Source organism: Engystomops pustulosus, chromosome 4, assembly GCF_040894005.1.
Source record: "Engystomops pustulosus chromosome 4, aEngPut4.maternal, whole genome shotgun sequence".
Classification (NCBI taxonomy): Eukaryota; Metazoa; Chordata; class Amphibia; order Anura; family Leptodactylidae; genus Engystomops; species Engystomops pustulosus.
The window spans coordinates 58,789,594-58,807,562 of NC_092414.1; the positions used below are offsets into that span (position 1 = coordinate 58,789,594).

General features: G+C 40.7%; 1 protein-coding gene across 1 annotated transcript; it reads right to left on the reverse strand.

The window, feature by feature from the left end:
* Window positions 1-1,062: 1,062 nt before the first annotated feature.
* Window positions 1,063-16,715, reverse strand: RAB24 (RAB24, member RAS oncogene family). The gene is made up of 8 exons (XM_072145999.1): window positions 16,248-16,715; window positions 12,732-12,800; window positions 11,870-11,948; window positions 10,028-10,095; window positions 9,848-9,947; window positions 6,081-6,131; window positions 5,622-5,684; window positions 1,063-2,273 (listed from the first exon to the last, which is right to left on the reverse strand). The coding sequence occupies exons 1-8, from the start codon at window positions 16,362-16,364 to the stop codon at window positions 2,209-2,211; spliced, it is 612 nt and encodes a 203-aa protein (XP_072002100.1). The 5' UTR covers window positions 16,365-16,715; the 3' UTR covers window positions 1,063-2,208.
* Between the last annotated feature and the right edge of the window lie 1,254 nt (window positions 16,716-17,969).

The window sequence follows — 17,969 nt, forward strand, 5'->3', positions numbered from 1 at the left end:
CTGTCTTATTGTTTTGTTTCATTTTCCTGTTTAGGATCTTAGATGAAGAGATTTTCTTATCTACATTGGGCTCCAAGCCAAATAAATTAGATTACATTTCTCAAAAAGACTTTGCATTGAGTAAAATGTTCTATTCATTATGGTTGAAGAAACATTCACAATAATAACTTTTTTGATTTGTGTCCATTGCTGGGAACGTGAGCATTGCTTGTGTTTACAGCTGTCAAGCTGGAGACATCTCTTCCCTTGTGGAAACACGAATGACCTCGATGTTTTCTGTGGACATGAGACCGGGCTTTTCTATCTTTAGTAGGAATGTGGTTTGTCAACCGTGACTGGTTATAACCTAATGCTTAGGATATTGTTTGCATATGAGTGTTCATCCTTGGCCCGCAGTGATTTGACTGGCCTACTGACTATTACTGGGGCGAAAAAATAAGACAAAAAGCAAATGTTAACAGCAATTGGGCAAATATCCTCTCCTCAGCCATTGCACCGCATTTTTCAAAATGCCATGTATGCGGTGCCGCAGGTAAAACCATAAAGAAAAAATGATGGTCAACGTTGCTAGGTTTCACAGGAGAAATGCTTGAGGGTGAGGAATCTTAGTATCACCTTAGGGTGGTGGCGCACATGGCATTTTGAACCTGTCTTTAGGCCATTTTTAAGCAGTCCGTTAAAAGCATCCGTTTTTTTTACCTTTTTTATTTTTTCCTATTATCTTAAGATAATTGGGAAAAATTGTCAAAAACTGATGCGTTTTTTAACGGACTGCCTAAAAATAGATTCAAAACGCCATGTGTGCCACCACCCCTAGGCTGCGGTCACATGTACTGATTTGTTTCCGTTTTACAATTGGAAACGTGGTCCACTAGCATGTGATCGGCCCGTGGTTCTGCTTCTAAACGAAAAGAAATCTGTAGGTGTGACCACACCCTTGGGTAATACTATGATCCCTTGCCCTCCTCTGTTTCGGTGATGGTGGGGAAGGCTTGCTAGGACCTCCACTCCTGGAAATCATCTCGATACACCTGATCTACAAACACATAATGGGAAATAAGGTAACATGTCAAACTGTTTATATAAATGAGTTTGATGATGATGATATATGTACACATCATGATTAGACGAATACTTGTTCCACGAATCTCACGTTTGTTGTGTATGAGTATTTTGTCAGAAAGAATGCTGTAGGACTGGTTTGTCTGTCTGATATTTGCTGTAAGACATAAAAACAATGCAGACACGTGTGCAAAGTGATTTGTCTGACAGCTCTTCCCCCCTCAGCGGAGATCAGCTGAAAATGTGGAGGTTAGTTGGGTTTTCCTGCCGGAAATGGTTTTGCTATAGGGTGGGTCTTGCAGATGTCCACCTTGTAATCTGGACTACAAACCGAAACGGTGAGGTTCAGCTCCAACTCAGAACTGGGAGCAGCGCAGTCTAGATCTGGTACAGTATGTATATGTAACCAGTGTGTAACCAACAGGAAACTATCATCACTATGTCCTTAGCTGGATAATAACAGGATGATTACCTATTAACCACTGTTAGAAGAAGGCTGACACTATCCAGACATGTAATTTCTTGGTTGGTGGCTGAACATTCACCAGAACGGCAGTCTGTATAAAATCACCCTGCTCCCTTAAGGTTCAGAAATATTGCATCGAAAACATTGGCAGTGACTGGGTTAATACCCGGTATACATCCAGTGTCCTATTTCATATCACAATAGCCATGGTAATGAGATAAAAGCTTATATTTTATACTTAATGAAAATCATTTTTGGGAGACCTGCAAATGAATTTTTATTGAAAACACATTCTTACTGTATGGGAAAAAAACACTTCCAGTCGCCCAATCTGTTACTTGTACTACCCGGTAGACTTTCTGTAGTCATAAAATTCTCGTAAGAAACTATTTAACCCCTTTGAGTTTATTTGCAAGTAAATCTCGGAATCCAGATCTTCTGCGTCTTCCATGTACATGATGCTTTATGAGCGGTATCACATTGTCCCCTCTTTGACACGCCACACGTGCATATATAGGTTATTTGGCAGATATGGAAGATGGTAGCTGCTCACACAGAAGGCGCCGATGTCTGATGATGCCGCCAGGGGGCAGATGTCAACACACCGTATTCTTAAAATAAAAACTATACAGCACAAAGACAGTCAGATGTTATTGGCAAGGCCTGGGCTCGTGTCCCATTTAGTGATGGCAGCAGGTGTAAGATGTCAGGTCTCTCCTGGAGTTCAAGTCCACTCCCTTTGGCTCTATATTTAAAAAAAAAAAAAATGTCATCCTTTAATATCAAGTACTTTTATCCCTTTGGTTTAGTCATTCACACAGTGTTTATCTCATGTGTTTTGAAACTTATAACAACCGGTAAGAGGAGATTTGATTACATTGCTGTTAACATTGAGTTTACGCCACGCGTGGATGGACCCTAAACTTCTAAGGCCAAGTGCAGACCTACATCAGCGCTCTAAGGAAATCGACCATTTGGATTTAGAGGTTTTATCCCTAGTATACTTACACGCTAGTGTGTAGCCCCTGAAACAGGATCTGTTCTTTTATTTAGCTGCTAAATGGCTTATTTTTTCACGAAAAAGGGTTAAAATATGCAAATGAGCCGGACAGGTGCTGGTTATGGATCACATGCATTTCGATGGAAACACATATGCGATCAGGCAGAGCCCGGCCTCTGGGCGTTTACATTGGGTTTGTTACTGAAATGCAAACGTCATGCAAATAAGCGTGCATGATGAAATTCAACTCCTGCTCTAAATAAAGAAGGCAGAAGTGGTTAATGCATGTTTCTCAATGGGCACCATGTATACAGGAAAACCACATCTACAAATTCCAGAAATTGACCAAGCTCCCGCTTCAGTTTTTCCCAATAAATGCAATCATATTTGACTAAAAGTTGCACAATTTTGCAAATACATAATTAAAGAGAACCAGTCAGGCAAAATAACCCCCCTAAACTAAATATATTTCCATAAACTGCCATTAGAGAGCATTGCCTCTATCCCTTCATTGTCCCTCTACATGGCTGTAAACTTAAGCAATGAGGTCCTAAAGCTGTATGCAAATGACCTGTGAAATGTCCAATGAGTCATTAGCATATTCAAGCTGTCCAGCTTATTCATGAGTGGGAGGCACAGCCACACCCCCAGTGCATGAGTGACAGCCTGTATAATGATGTGAGGCTGTATAATGATGTGATGGCTGCTCCATGTGCTTGCTGGTGGCCACGCCCCCTGTGCGTGCGTGTGTGTGTGTGTGTGTGCGCGTGTGTGTAGGAGAGATGCAAGAGCTCCAGGCAGCTATGTTACAGCAGAACATGTCAGGTACTTGTGTAACATTTAGAGTGCTGTCACACACGGCGCTTGTATTGCGTTTAGAAATGGAAAGCAAAAGCATGGGGAATGGCCTTGGACTGATAAGTTTCCATTGAAACACAAGATTGGTAACCAGCAACCAGTGTCTTACATTTAAACAATGCAAGTTACTTCTTTTTTTTTTTTAATTATTTCTGTTTTTATTCTTTTCAGTAAACAAACAAAAACACATTAGGGCAGTGGTACAATGTGACATCCAGTACATCATGCAATTATAAATAAATAATTGGCCATACATGCCACTTAATGGCTCCATCAGAGGTAAATTATAGTTACAAAACTTAATTCAAGCAAACTAGCTATTCCCTAAAGGACATGTCAATGGGAGTGGTAGCGGAGTATTTCATGGGCCTATAGTCCAGACTCTATTCTGAACAGTCTACTAGTTCTTTGTTGCACCTCCAGCAATATCCAGTAGACCCCATCTATGTAAAGGTTTCGGTATTTTATACCACCTCGCCAAGAGTTTAAAGTGATTTTCTTGAAGCCTAACAGAACTGTAGACTCTATATGTTTGTTTTAGTATCCAGGTCTGATCTCCATTACTCAAGTTGAGACCCAACTCCCTCTCCAATAATGAAATGTACAGAGGAAAAAAATCTGGTTCTCTTGATGCTGCCAAACAGTCATATAAAGAGAAAGAGCCCTTGGTGGCTTTACATGCCCCCCCCCCCCCCCCAAAAAAAAAAGCTACTGCCAGTTCTAAGTGTGATCATTCCTGTAATGTGACAAATTTTTGAAAAAGAGGGTATATCCTTCAAAATGCGTTCTTCCCATTTGGCACACGCAAACAGTGGTACTAACTACACCTCTCCGCTATACTTCATCCTCGGCAAGAAGGAACGTTATATATTCTTAAAGGTGATCAAGAAATAAGATGACAGCTCCGTTATAAATCGAAGAGATGACTCACTACATGCATAAAGGCAACCAAAGGTACAAATAAATGGAGCTCCGGAACAATACAAGAGGGAAAAAAAACATACTGGGACCATGCAAGCGCAGTACAGAAATCCAGACGCCGTAGGAGACCATACATGTGGAGTATCTAAGGAGAGTCCACAACGCCAGATGGTCCGTCAGTACACAAGACCGCACAAGTTTTTATATGCTTGCTTTTTTTAACTTGTACAAGGGACTTATAAATCTTTTTCTGTTTACATTTTTACACAATTATTTTTTATTTCAAAAATTTTTATGTCTATTTTGTGCCAATTCATATCATTGTATAGTGTGCAATAAATATAGTATTACTACAACTGTGGAATGCTATCTATGCAACAGTAATAGGGTTCATAGGCTATTGGTGCTCTGGACACTTTAATATTACATTGTTTTTCTGAATTTTTGATGCTTTTAACTACCCATGAGCACAATTCTCTATGTTCCCATTGGTTGAACGGGTAACGCTGAGTAGCCCCAATTTTTCATTTTGTCTATTTAAATTTTTGATCCTATTGAACAGTTCCTCGTCCGACAGTGTATTTACTGTCCGAATAAGCTCTGAAAGTCAAATCCTCAAACTTTACCCACCACCCTGGTACATCTTTCCAGTCGCTCGACAATGTCAGTTGGAGCAGGCTTGTCGGCATCAATGTGGATGGGGACTCCGAGACTGCCATGTGCATAACACATTTTGCATTGTCTCATTCATACTCTCTTGCCATCCACAGCTTGTCCAGTAAGTCTTGTCTGGTGACCCCATTTATATTGGCCAATGCCTCCACCGCATTACTGGGTAGCCTTAGAGTACATTTAGTTTCTGAATGCAATGCAAGCATTGTGTGTGACTGCACCCTTTGCTTTGCATTTCTAAACACAATGCATGGACTGCTCCTGCGATCACCTACTGAAGTAAGATTGCACTTGCATTGCATTTAACACACTGCAGAATTGAGTGTTTTTACATGTTGCCATCACATGGTATCTGTCAAAAGCAATGATAACATGTAAAAACGCATGGACCTGTTCTTCTGGCTGTTACCAAGACTGCTGGAATCGGCCAATTTGTTGGGTTCCAGTTGTGTGCCCCACACCAATCAGATATGGATGATCTACCATATGGATTACCCATCAAGATGAAGAAGTTGGAAAACCCCCATTGTTCATTTTATATGCCAAAAATGTTTAACCTTTGGTTAATAGGAAAACCCATAACTGCAAAGCTGTTGAATCGATTACCAAGGAAAAGCTACAGTAGTAGGATATTATACCCACCTGATTGGACTTGAAAATCACTGTAATTCACATAGTCTTCTGCAACTTTCTGAAATAGCTCATCTGGTTTTCACAAGAAAAAAAAAATAGATAAATTAAATCTGATCACAATAGTAAGGTTTAAAGAGGAAAAAGAACATGAAACACAAATACCCCCCAATAACCAGAAAGCTTTCACACTGCGATTTACCATGTCTGTTGTTGGTATTCATTTGGAGGATTTTTTCACAACTTTTACTTGATCTACATAGGATATTGCTACAGATTTCACCCTTATTGAATGAGTACTATGATCTATTGAAGTTTACTTTCTTTGGATTTTCTGTGTGGAACATGTACTAAAAATCGGAATGGGTTATGCTCTGTGGGGCAGATGCGGCAAACACTTCTTGACGTGATTTACCAGAGCCACATGACAGAGTACTTCATTAAAAAATAAAATAATTTCTTTGTACTCACCTACGCTTTGTCCAGTTTTACTGGAAGTCTCACAGAGGTGAGCTTTAATCTCTGCAGAAAGGAGAAATATGCTTAATAAGGCAAGTTTACCGTCATTACAAAGACAATTGCCACAAATTGTTTAGGAGCAGAGGGTCTGGAATAACGATGGATCCATGATGCATTTATAGCACTGGTGTAGTAGAAGGGTATGAATATACAGATCCCATAGACACACGGCAAGACGCAGGTCCATACAGTGTAACCTAGAATCCTGCAGTGGTGATCCAGAGGAAGGTAAAATCTCTTACAAATATCAGGGTGCTGTCACACAGCGCTTCCCGAAACTGCTTTGTACTCCTTTTGAATGAGTTTGAAAACGCATGGCTGGTTTGAATCCGTTTTTCTATTTCTGGAAGTGTAAGGAGCTGTAAAAGCAAACCAGAATGGACCAAGAAAGTACCGTGTGAATGCACCCTTGGGCTAATTGATGTCAACTAGACTATATTGAGGGAATAATTACTTCCAAACTTCAATAGGTCAGTCATAGTAAGTCCCTTTTCCCATAGCAAGCAAGGCTATGGAGTCGGAGTCAGTGACTGGAGACATGGATTCAGTGACCGTTTTGGTGGAGTTGGAGTTGTGATAAAATGGACTCTGACTCGACAAACATATAATTAATAATAAAAAATATGAAATTTCTTTTAAATGTATGTTCTATATCTCATGAAAGGATTTAGGCCAGGGTGAACAACATTTATTGGTCCAAGGGATAGGGCCTAACTTGCTGATCAGTGGGGGGTCTCAGTGCGGGGTCTCAGTGCCGAGACTCCCACAGATCACGAAAACGAGGGTTCCCATGTACCTCTGTTGAACCCCTCGTCGCTCCATCAGATTAATGGAGTAGACTGCTGCACATGAGCGTTCCGCTCCATTAATCTCTATGGAGCCGACGGAGATGGGTGAGCGCAGTGCTCAGCAATTTCTGTCAGCTCCATAGAGATTAATGGAGCAGAATGGTAGTGCGTGGCAGTCTGCTCCATTAGTCTGATGGAGCGATGAGGGGTCTGACAGAGGTACATGGGACCCCATCAGACTCCTCGTTTTTGTGATCTGAGATTAGCACTGAGATCCCCACTGATCAGGAAGTTAGGCCCTAACTTTTGTTTGTGGGAAAACCCCTTTAAACTTTAAGGGGCTAGCACTCTAGGCTCACCAAAGAACAGTGCAGAAATGATAAATACCATTCCAGAAACCAAATGCTACATTCAAAGCAAACAATAGTAATTGAGAGGCCCCCAGAGCATAAAACTATTAATACTGGAGATCCCCAGAGCAGACAAAATAAATAAATCCTCTCCTTTCCTGGCTCTTCTCCCCCCAGCACAGCACTGCAGCTTTTTCTCTCATCTATGCACTGCTTAGCTCTGTCTCCCGCAATGGTTGTATGTGCCACCGTCAGGACCTGGAGCAATGCTGTGACAGGAAGAAGAGGGCCTGGGAGCAGTACAGCCGACAAATTAGTGATCCTGGGTCCTCTCCTGCTCTGTGTTCTTACCCCAACGCATACAACCAGTGTCGGGAGCAAGGACACTAAGTAGAGCCTTGATTGTCCTCTTTTTCATCTGCACTAATTGCTCAGTGTTACATCGGTGCCCAAAATGGTCTGATTTTTACAAGGGTAAAACTATGCCCCTTTATGGAATTTATCATGTTGTAAATTAGGTTTTATTTGAACTGCTTAAGAAGGAAAAAAATTATTCTACCAACCAGAAGTGAATCATGCCCAGATGAATCTAGCAGCAAAAGGGCCAAGAAAGAATACAGACTGTCTCCTACTTAAGAACACCCGACTTACGGACAACCCCTAGTTACAAACTGACCTCTGGATGTTGGTAGTTTACTGTGCTTTAACCTTATACTACAATAATCAGCTATAACAGCTGAAATATAAAATATACCTGTTCCGACTTGCATACAAATTCAAATCAATAACAAACCTACAGAACCTTATACATAGCCCGGGGACTGCCTGTATACACTTTTAAACCACGGCTGTGTGTATGGGCCCATTGTAATACAAGGCCTCACCCTGGGGAAAACCTTGTTACTAATAGCTCATAAGCTTAACAGAAAATTTAAAAAATGATTTCTCTGGTTTTAACAAGATTAAAAAAAAATATTGATAACCCCTTTAGCTTAACCATCGTGAGGTTTCTTTGTATTTTCATGTATATAATTCTGCAATGTATAAAGACATTTGTGTGACTTCCATACTGAAAGATTAACTTCTGAATTAATGAGGAAGTCTCCTGTAACAGGAAAGCAGAAGTTACAGGAAAAGACACACAATCAGAATTCCCAGTATGGAAGATTACACATATCCAGGTTTCATGTTCTTGCTTCTGGGTGTGAACCTATGACATCATAATAAATTCTATTTCATTTCTTCCTAGAGCTATGCGCAGATAACTGTATTCTCTACTACACCTCAGCACCCTTAAAGAGAACCCGTCAGGCAAAATAACCCCCTAAACTAAATGTATGTTCATAAACGACCATTAGAGAGCATTGCCGCTATCCCTTCATTGTCCCTCTACATGGCTGTAAACCTAAGCAATGAGGTCCTAAAGCTGTATGCAAATGACCTGTGAGATGTGCAATGAATCATTATCATATTCAAGCTGTCCTCCTTATTCATGAGAGGGAGGCACAGCCACACCCCCAGTGCATGACTGACAGCCTGTATAATGATGTGAGGCTGTATAATGATGTGCTTCCTGGTGCTGGTGGTCACGCCCCCTGCAGCCTGTGTGTGTATAGGAGAGATACAACAGCTCCAGGATGCAGCCATGTTATAGCAGAACATGTTAGGTACTTGTGTAGCTGATGTCTGTGCCTCACACATGTGTATAGGTCAGCAGATAAAGCACACTAGCAATGCTTTACTATACATTACACACAGACATGAGCAGGGAGAGGGGTAACAGGCGTGACATCACTGTCTCTGACCATGTGACCAACCTAATTTACATAATAAAGAAGAGATGATTTTGCAATGATTAATGTATGAATTGACTAGATAAAGGCTGGGAGGGAATCCTTGTGACCTATGCAGCTGGTGGATGTTCAGCAACACCTCCAACCAATATTAGTTCTGACTTATTCCTCCTTAGTCATCATGTGTTGTAGCCTCTCTCAAGCCTCCCTAACCACATCATCGGACCTGACGAAGGAGAGGAATTACCTCAGGAGTACCTAGGCCACCAGAAAAAATATAAATTATGGTAACTTAGTCGGATTGGTCTTCTTTAGCTACTTTTTGTTGACGCAAAGAAGGCCTTAAACCAGGTGGTCCTCTTTTGCCAGGCAGCTTTGAGCCAGTGTGGTTACTTTTTGGGAATCATCCTGTAGATGTACTTTCTTAAACCCGTTTCCCCATTGTAATGGTATGTAATAGGGGTGCCCTTGGTTGAGAGTGCAAGTTGGCTTTCTATGGTGGTAAATTAGCTTTATGCCTCACAGCCACATACATCCTTAGCCTTTGGAGTTACGCCATTTTCCTTGCAATAGGAGACTCTGCTTTCCTTGTTATCCGTTTTGATCATAAAGTCGAGCAGTGACACCAATATTGACCAAACCAAGCCAACATGGGAATTTGTGAGGGTTTAATATTTTTATGCCATGACCATTTTCTGAGCCCCTGTTAATATATTTATAAATAGAAGATAATCCCACTTATAATACATGTACTGCAATATAGAATCTATGTGCCAGTCTGATCTTACCATCTGCATAATCCTGCACATCATGAAAGTCGACTTGTCTCATGCTCTTGTCATTTTCAACCAAGTCGCTCTTTGTGCCACAAATGTATATCCGGCAGTTCTGGGAATAAAAGCGTATGAGATAAGGATAATGGGAACTCCTTGTTTACAGGTGATTGATCATTGCTCTGGTATACCAACCTCTTCAAAGTTCTGCAGTTCATTCACCCAGAATTTCACTCTATCGAAACTGCTGCGGTCTGTGAGATCTGAGAGTGGGGAAAAAAAAACACCTTATAAAAACGAAATTTTATTGTAATAAAAATAACCTCGAGTATAAGGCAACCAGAAAATAAGCTGAGGCACCAATATTACCACTAAAAAAAAAAAAAAAAAATGGGAAAACGTATTGATCATTCAAAGACTCCCTTCACTAATCTAATGTCCAGCCGCCTACCCCCACTCATTAAATGCACTGCAGCAGCCTCCCACACTGTGCCTGGGTACACAATATGATGTCATCAGCCGGCGACACTGCCGCATCATAGTGTGTGCACGGGCAGAGAACAGGGACCAGTCTTTACACAATAAGCCGAGAAAGTAGAAAAGCTGCGGGGTGCGCCAGAGGTAAGTACGGAGTATAAGACGAGTGGATCTTTTTCAGCACAGAAATTGTGCTAAATAACAAAACTTAATCTCGGGTATATATTGTAAGTAAACTGCAAAACTGTCCTCAAAAAGCCATATTTTGGATTATTTAAACAGTACACATTAAAGGACCCAAAGATGGAGTGGGCAGAGGTGGTGAAAGACCCTGTCTAACGGGCTACATTACGTGGAGCAAAGAGTAGCAGGGAGCAGTTTCCGGACATCTTGTGCCATATAATCTGGCAAACTGCATTTGTAGAATGTCTTTAAGATACACTTTAGTGGTCCCTCAAGGATCCCCACTTGAAACACACGAATGCTCCAAGAATATAGTGAAAAGGCAAAGACTGTTTTTACAATACATTGCTATTATTAAAAAGATTGGTTTCATCAGGGTGAAGCCAGTTTACTGGTGAAACATGTTGGGGGGCTAAAATTTGCACCTATTAATTAGCAGTGTGTGTGCCTCCGAACTAGACAGCTGATTCTTTACACTAAGTTAGCTTGTTCTAGGGTTGGTTCAGTTGATATGATCCAGGGCAAGACAGGAATTAACATACGGCTAAATATATTGCAAATATCACAGATTCTACATAAATCAGGACGAGTGTAATATAGGCGACTACGATAGTAACAACTAATTACAGTCTCACATCTATAGCTGTTGGTCTATCACAGCGGCCCTGAACAGGGTGATCCCTGTGGCAGACCTCAATAGGGCAACTATGCCCTGAGACTTTTTACAGTCTTTACACCTGCTCTGATAGTAATAAAATCTGTGAGACTGGTTATCCTTTGAGACATCTGCAGGCTGTGATTCTAGTGTGACAATCATACACTCTTACTGACATCTTTAGCCCTAGTGTTCATTACGACAACCTTACACAGTTGATCCCTGGTTATATCATACCCACTTCTGTTAGCCGTATCTTCTGTTACTATCATAGCTTATATGTTAGCTGTCCTGGATCTGTGTCACGCACTGTGTTTTTAAGCACATTCCCATTTGAGCACTTAGTGGTCAAGCCACTGTATTTTATGATTTGAGATCAATAAAAGTGAAGTTTTATCATATGCTCTTGTCTGAATATGAGTAGTTTTGTCTGCCTAAGGCAGTTTTGAGAATAAAATAGTTAAGAATTCCCTGCCGTGACAATTGGTCCATTTTGTGTGATAAATATATAAATATTACACACAGTATAGTATAGTCTTTACTGTGGTCATGGACACTGCAGCCACATTATGTGGTAATAGTATAGCAGTTCACACAATTATCACCAACAAATTACGACCTCAACAAATGACAACCTCACAGAGCAGGACTTGGTGTCTACACATACAAGAACTTGTAATATATTAACACCAGGTAATAAACTGTAATCTTTAGCCTTTTACCGTAGCAAACAATGGCGGCTTTAGCTCCTCGATAATAAATGCGGCTCATAGCTTCATATCGTTCTGATCCTGCAGTATCCTGAGGAAAAAAAAAAAAGAGAATGTGCTTTAATGTCAGCGACATAATACTACTGAGGGCAGGACATTACTAGAAAAGAAGTAACTATAGCATTGTAGTTTATGTATGGGAATTATTTTTGTTACTTGGTGCAATATAACAAGAGAGTACAAAGACAAAAAAATGTACAAATCTTTATTAATTCATTATTACTATGGTGCAAGTAATATAATGGGATGTATCAAAAGCATCATAGATGCCCATAATAAAGACATTGCCCTTATGCAAATCACTAGTGGGGCCCAGAAGGTACTATCTACCATTTTGAGCACCAGTTTATATGAAGGATGTTTCAGGTGCATAGGGAAGCAACTAAAATAACTAAATTGGTTTTCTGACCCTAAATTATTAACCCCTTAACACAGCGTTCTTTTTCCTTTTTGCGTTTCTATTACAGTATCTGATATTAGGAGGATTTCTCCATTACAGGGTTCACCACATGGGATAATTGTTTTTATATTTTGATACACATGGATACCTAAAATGTTTATGTTTGTTTTATTTCTATGCTAGGGTATGCGGGATGGTTTGAGAATTGTTGGCAGTACAGTGCATAGGGTGGTAATAGTTTAGGGTGCAAAACTCCTTCATGGGAATGACTGGATTAGAGCACACAGACAGGTTATTAAATTTAGGGTTATGCAAATTAAAAAAGTAATTTATGTTAGGGTTGCATTATTGTACATAAACTTTAATGTACAGTACTGGGATGACATGTGATAATGATATTCTGCTAGTACTTACCCAAATTCCCAGTATCACATTGCGGCCTCCAACATTGATAGCTTTGGCAACAAATGCTGCTCCAATAGTCTAAATAAAAATAAGAATAAAATGTAATAATTAATACAAAAAAAAAAAAAAACAGTATTATAGAACTAATCATATTTTTGTGAAATGACTATCCCACGTTAAATCAGACAAAGTCATTTGTAGTGGAAACTTCAAACTTTATTAAAAGGGGGATTTTTTTTTTTAATGGTATATATGGCTGGGAGAGGGGCTATAAAAATAATTAACCACTTAAACTGGCAACTGATGGTGCCCATCACAAGCTGGTTAGTTTACAGAGGCTGGTAGCGCCATCCTGATCACAGCTACAGCATGAAACACATTCTACCATTTTAGAATTGTGCAATCTTTTGATCACTTTTTATAGAATTTTTAAAATTTTTCAAAATGGCAAAAAAAAGTGCCATTTTCGAATTTGGGCACTATTTTCCATTAAGGGATTAAATGCAGTGTAAAACAGTTATTATATTTTGATAGATGGGGCATTTTCGTACACAGTGATACCTAATGTGTTTATGATTTTTACTGTTTATCGCAGTAATCGCTAGCACCGATCGCAGGTGTTACCAGTAAGTCTTTGGTGCAGTATGCACTAAAGACTTACCAGCTATGAAGAGGGCTCAGCCCTCTCGCCTTTCTGTAGATTATAACACAGCAATGCCTTTTTTTTTAAACGATATACAAATGAGAGATATGCTGATCCAAAGATATGTCCTCAGCACCAGAAGTACAGCTATTCCTGCTGGACCAGAGATTAGATTTGTCTTATGAGAAGTATGGGGCAACACTGCGTGCTGAGGACATGACCTGTGTATACCAACTGTATCATTAGAATATGGATTAAACTGGGAATATCTCAGAAATGACTTCATGCACAGAAATAAGAAATGTATGCTGGAAATCACAGTGCATTTCTCCACAACTAGCAGACTATAATTCTTGTTAGAGGTAGTAGACTCATTTTAAAAAATAATTAATACTACCATTTATAAACAAAAACCATGATGCAGGGTCGGATCTTCATATAACAAACCGAAGCACCCAAAGGACCCCACTGACTTATTATCATTCAGGCTACAATTGTTTTGTTCCTAGTCCTGCACATTACCATTTCCAGGAATAGTGGAAAAGCTTTAAGAAGACATCCCTTGCTTAGAAACCCCTACTCCTGGGAACAAAATTGTCTCATCTATTGATCACATGTCATCAACTTGTATGGCTGGACAAAAATATATCACCAATAGTTGTTTTCGGCAATAAAGAAGGCAACCTGTCACCCTTAAAGGGAACCTGCCACCAGGGACCTAATTTTCACTAAAGATAGATTTCAGAAGCCCATCACACCCGCAGTACAAATCTGCCTTTTCTAAGCATTTGCATTACAATATAATTGGGTGTTATAACTTAGGCCCCTTTCAAACTTGCGTCTTTCACACGCGTGACTTGCAAAAGTAGAGCATGTCAAGATTTAAATGCGCGTTAAAAAAAATGCGCGTGTGTGCGTGAAAAAGAATGCAAGTCTGAAAAGACCCATTGGTTACAATGGGTCAGAGTGCAATGCAAGTTCTGCAGGTCAAAAGCATTTTTTTAACGCGCATTTAAATCTCGACATGCTCTACTTTTGCAAGTCACGCACGTGAAAAACACACCATACAAGTCTATGGATATGCATCAAAAACGCATTGCACTCTGAGACACTTGCAAGTGCAATGCGTTTTTCACGCATCAATTGCCATAGAAAAGATAGAGCTCAGCCCTGAGTCCATTTCACGCACATTTTCTGCGTGTGAAAAACGCATTGAAATTGCATTGAAAACGCGCTTGAAAAACTGAGACACTAAACAAACTCTGACTGAAAACTGATTTCACTCTGATGCAAAATGTGCGTTTTTCACTGACCAAACACTGATCGCACCCTGATCAAACTCTGACGTGATCTGCAACGCAAGTGTGGAAGGGGCCTTACTCTAGCATCCTGACAAAATCCTGTGTCACAGGGGCTGGACTTTGGTTTGGATGCATTTCAAAAAACAACACGTGCCTTGTCTGTGTTACTCACTCCTCAGAGCTTGGCCCCCACCTTTGTTCTCCTGTACAGCTCCTCTGAGAGTAAGAGTAAGTTATAACACACAAATATATTGTAATGCAAATGCTTAGAAAAGGCAGAGAGGCATTTTTGCACTGCAGATGTCATGGACTTTTACAATCTGTCTTTAGTGAAAATGAGGTCCCTGGTGACAGGTTCCCTTTAAATTTACCTAGATTTAATTCATTCATATTTACTAAAATATATAATTTCTCATTTTTGGTAAGTTTTTTTTGTTTTATTACTCTCCTATGTTACTACCTTTACTTACAAAAAAAAACCTGACAATGCAGTATTAAGCTCTCTAGGAGATGATTTTGTAGTGACCCCACTAATCAGTACCTTCATAAGAATTATGGCCATCAGGTGTAGATACATGAACAATAGGTAATGGCCAGAGCTTATCTGCTTTCCTTTCTGTACAATGACCTTTGCACAGGTCACATAAAAGTCTCCTATAGAAGTCATTTAGATCAGGTACTAACTACTGTGTCCAAATCCTATGGACTATTCTAGTAGCCACTGTCGGAACTGCAGAATTGTTACAACTTTTGTTAGAGCGCAAATAAAACCAAACCATTAACAACATAAACAACCATTCTATATGAAGGGAAGAGCAAAAAGGTGTTGGGATAGAAAGGAATCTTAGGTAGAAGGTGCAGGTGGAAAGGGTCAGGAAAAGTGTGAATTTATGGTGAGAGGACATAAGGATATTGTATATGTGCTGAAGGGTTAGTGCAATGAAGAATTGTCAGGATAGGAGCATATTCTGTGTAAAAGGTGCAGTGGTAAGGAGTCAGGAAGCACATCCTGTATGGTGGTTTAATAGGAACATGTGGAGACATGGTGACATGACATTAGGATGCTGTATATGAGGGAAAGGGTTGGTACAGTGAGGAAATGTCAGGATGGAAGCATATAAAAGGATATAAGTACATCTGCTGTAAAGAGTGCAGTGGTAAGGTGTCAGTAAAGAAGCATATCCCATGTAGAAAAGCCCAGTGGTTAAGTATCAGGATAGAAGTACATCTTCTGTAGAGGGGTGCAGTGGTTAAGTACTGGGATAGAAGTACATGTAGAGGGGTGCAGTGGTTAATCACTGGGATAAAGTACATGTAGAGGGGTGCAGTGGTTAAGTACTGGGATAGAAGTGCATGTAGAGGGGTGCAGTGGTTAATCACTGGGATAAAGTACATGTAGAGGGGTGCAGTGGTTAAGCACTGGGATAGAGTACATGTAGAGGGGTGCAGTGGTTAAGTATTGGGATAGAGGTGCATGTAGAGGGGTGCAGTGGTAAGAGGTCAGGATAGCAGCATGCACTATGGGTGGGGGTTACATCTGGTCAGTATCCCTTGCTGTCAGTGAATGGATCTGATACTTACGTTCTGGTAGGGACCCTGTAGAAAGCGGTGATGCACATATCTCTCCACCAGGCTGGTCTTCCCCACTGACTCCTTCCCCAGCATCACCACCTTGGCATCCACCCGCTGCCCGCTCATGTTGTGTAACGTACGAGCGCCCAAGCCTATGATGACCCGGCGGCGGATACGTCATCTGCCACACACACCACAGTCACTTGTCCGGGCATCCAGGACCGCTGCTGGGATGGAGCCAATCACTGACCGTACAGGGGGTACAACGCGTCGCTCACCCCAGTGTCTACTGCACCTGCTCCCATGTCATGTTCTCCAGCGCTGTGTACGGGCCCTGCTCTGTCACCGATTCACCATAGCCCCTCCCTCTTCATCACAGACACGCCCACCGCCTTATTTCTATACGCTTAGTTTTTACCCAACCGCCTAACACCGCACCGCCCACCACTGGTTTAGGCTCCGCCCATGAATCTGGTTTCCGGAGTTACGAGAACGTGACGCCGGAATCAGCTGTTGGTCGCGGTCATGTGACGTTTGAACTTTCACCTCTCACTGCCGGAAGTTCAGGGCGTCCTGCAGCTCCCTCATGGCGGCCGATAAGAGCTGAGTCCTTGGTTGAGTCTAAATCCTAGTGGTCTAAAGGACCTGGTCCTTCTGCCCACTTGGATTTAGCCTGCTCTATATAGAAAATGCTAAATCCTAATGGGCTAAAGGACCTGGTCCCTCTATCCACTAGGATTTAGCTGCTCTATATAGAAGAGGCTAGATCCTAATGGGCTAAAGGACCTGGTCCCTCTATCCACTAGGATTTAGCTGCTCTATATAGAAGAGGCTAGATCCTAATGGGCTAAAGGACCTGGTCCCTCTATCCACTAGGATTTAGCTGCTCTATATAGAAGAGGCTAGATCCTAATGGGCTAAAGGACCTGGTCCCTCTATCCACTAGGATTTAGCTGCTCTATATAGAAGAGGCTAGATCCTAATGGGCTAAAGGACCAGGTCCCTCTATCCACTAGGATTTAGCTGTTTCAACATAGAAAAACTAATTTCCAGTTGGCTAAAGGACTTTTATTGTTCAATTGAATATAAAAACTATTTAAAAGGTTTTTTTTATTTCCCTTGCAGTATTATTATTAGATATTATTATTATTAGTCCTCCAACACAAATTCCAATCTGAAAATTATTGGAAATTTATTAAGACTGGCGCATTGTGTTATATAACTGGCATCTGAGTCTGTTGGTTGTTTGCAATTAAAAATATTGTGCAAAGTCACACACTTCTGTTTCACAATTTCCGTTTTTTGGTTTTTTTAAAATTATTGTTAATAATAAATAAAAATTTTTGTAGATCCCTTTGGCAGACCTGTTTTTTTGTTAGTGTCCGTAGCCATCCGTTTTATTCCTACTATCTGCTTAAATAAATGAAGGTATAATGGAAAGTAAAAAAACGGATACTATTGCAAGTCCAGGGCAATCAACGGATATTTAATTCATCCAGAAACTGCAAAACGGAAGCCAAAATGCAGATGGAACATGGCCCTTAGATAAATGACCCCCATTTTGCGCAAGTCTTAATAACCTCCGGACGTGACGCTCCGTATTTGCTAAGATGTTCTAACCGCTTAGCCGGAATTGACACCTACACCATGTCCCACTTGGCGTAGATTTCAGCAATAACCCGCGCTAGTACTTTGATACAGGCTATAGTACATTTGGCGTACTGGCCTTAC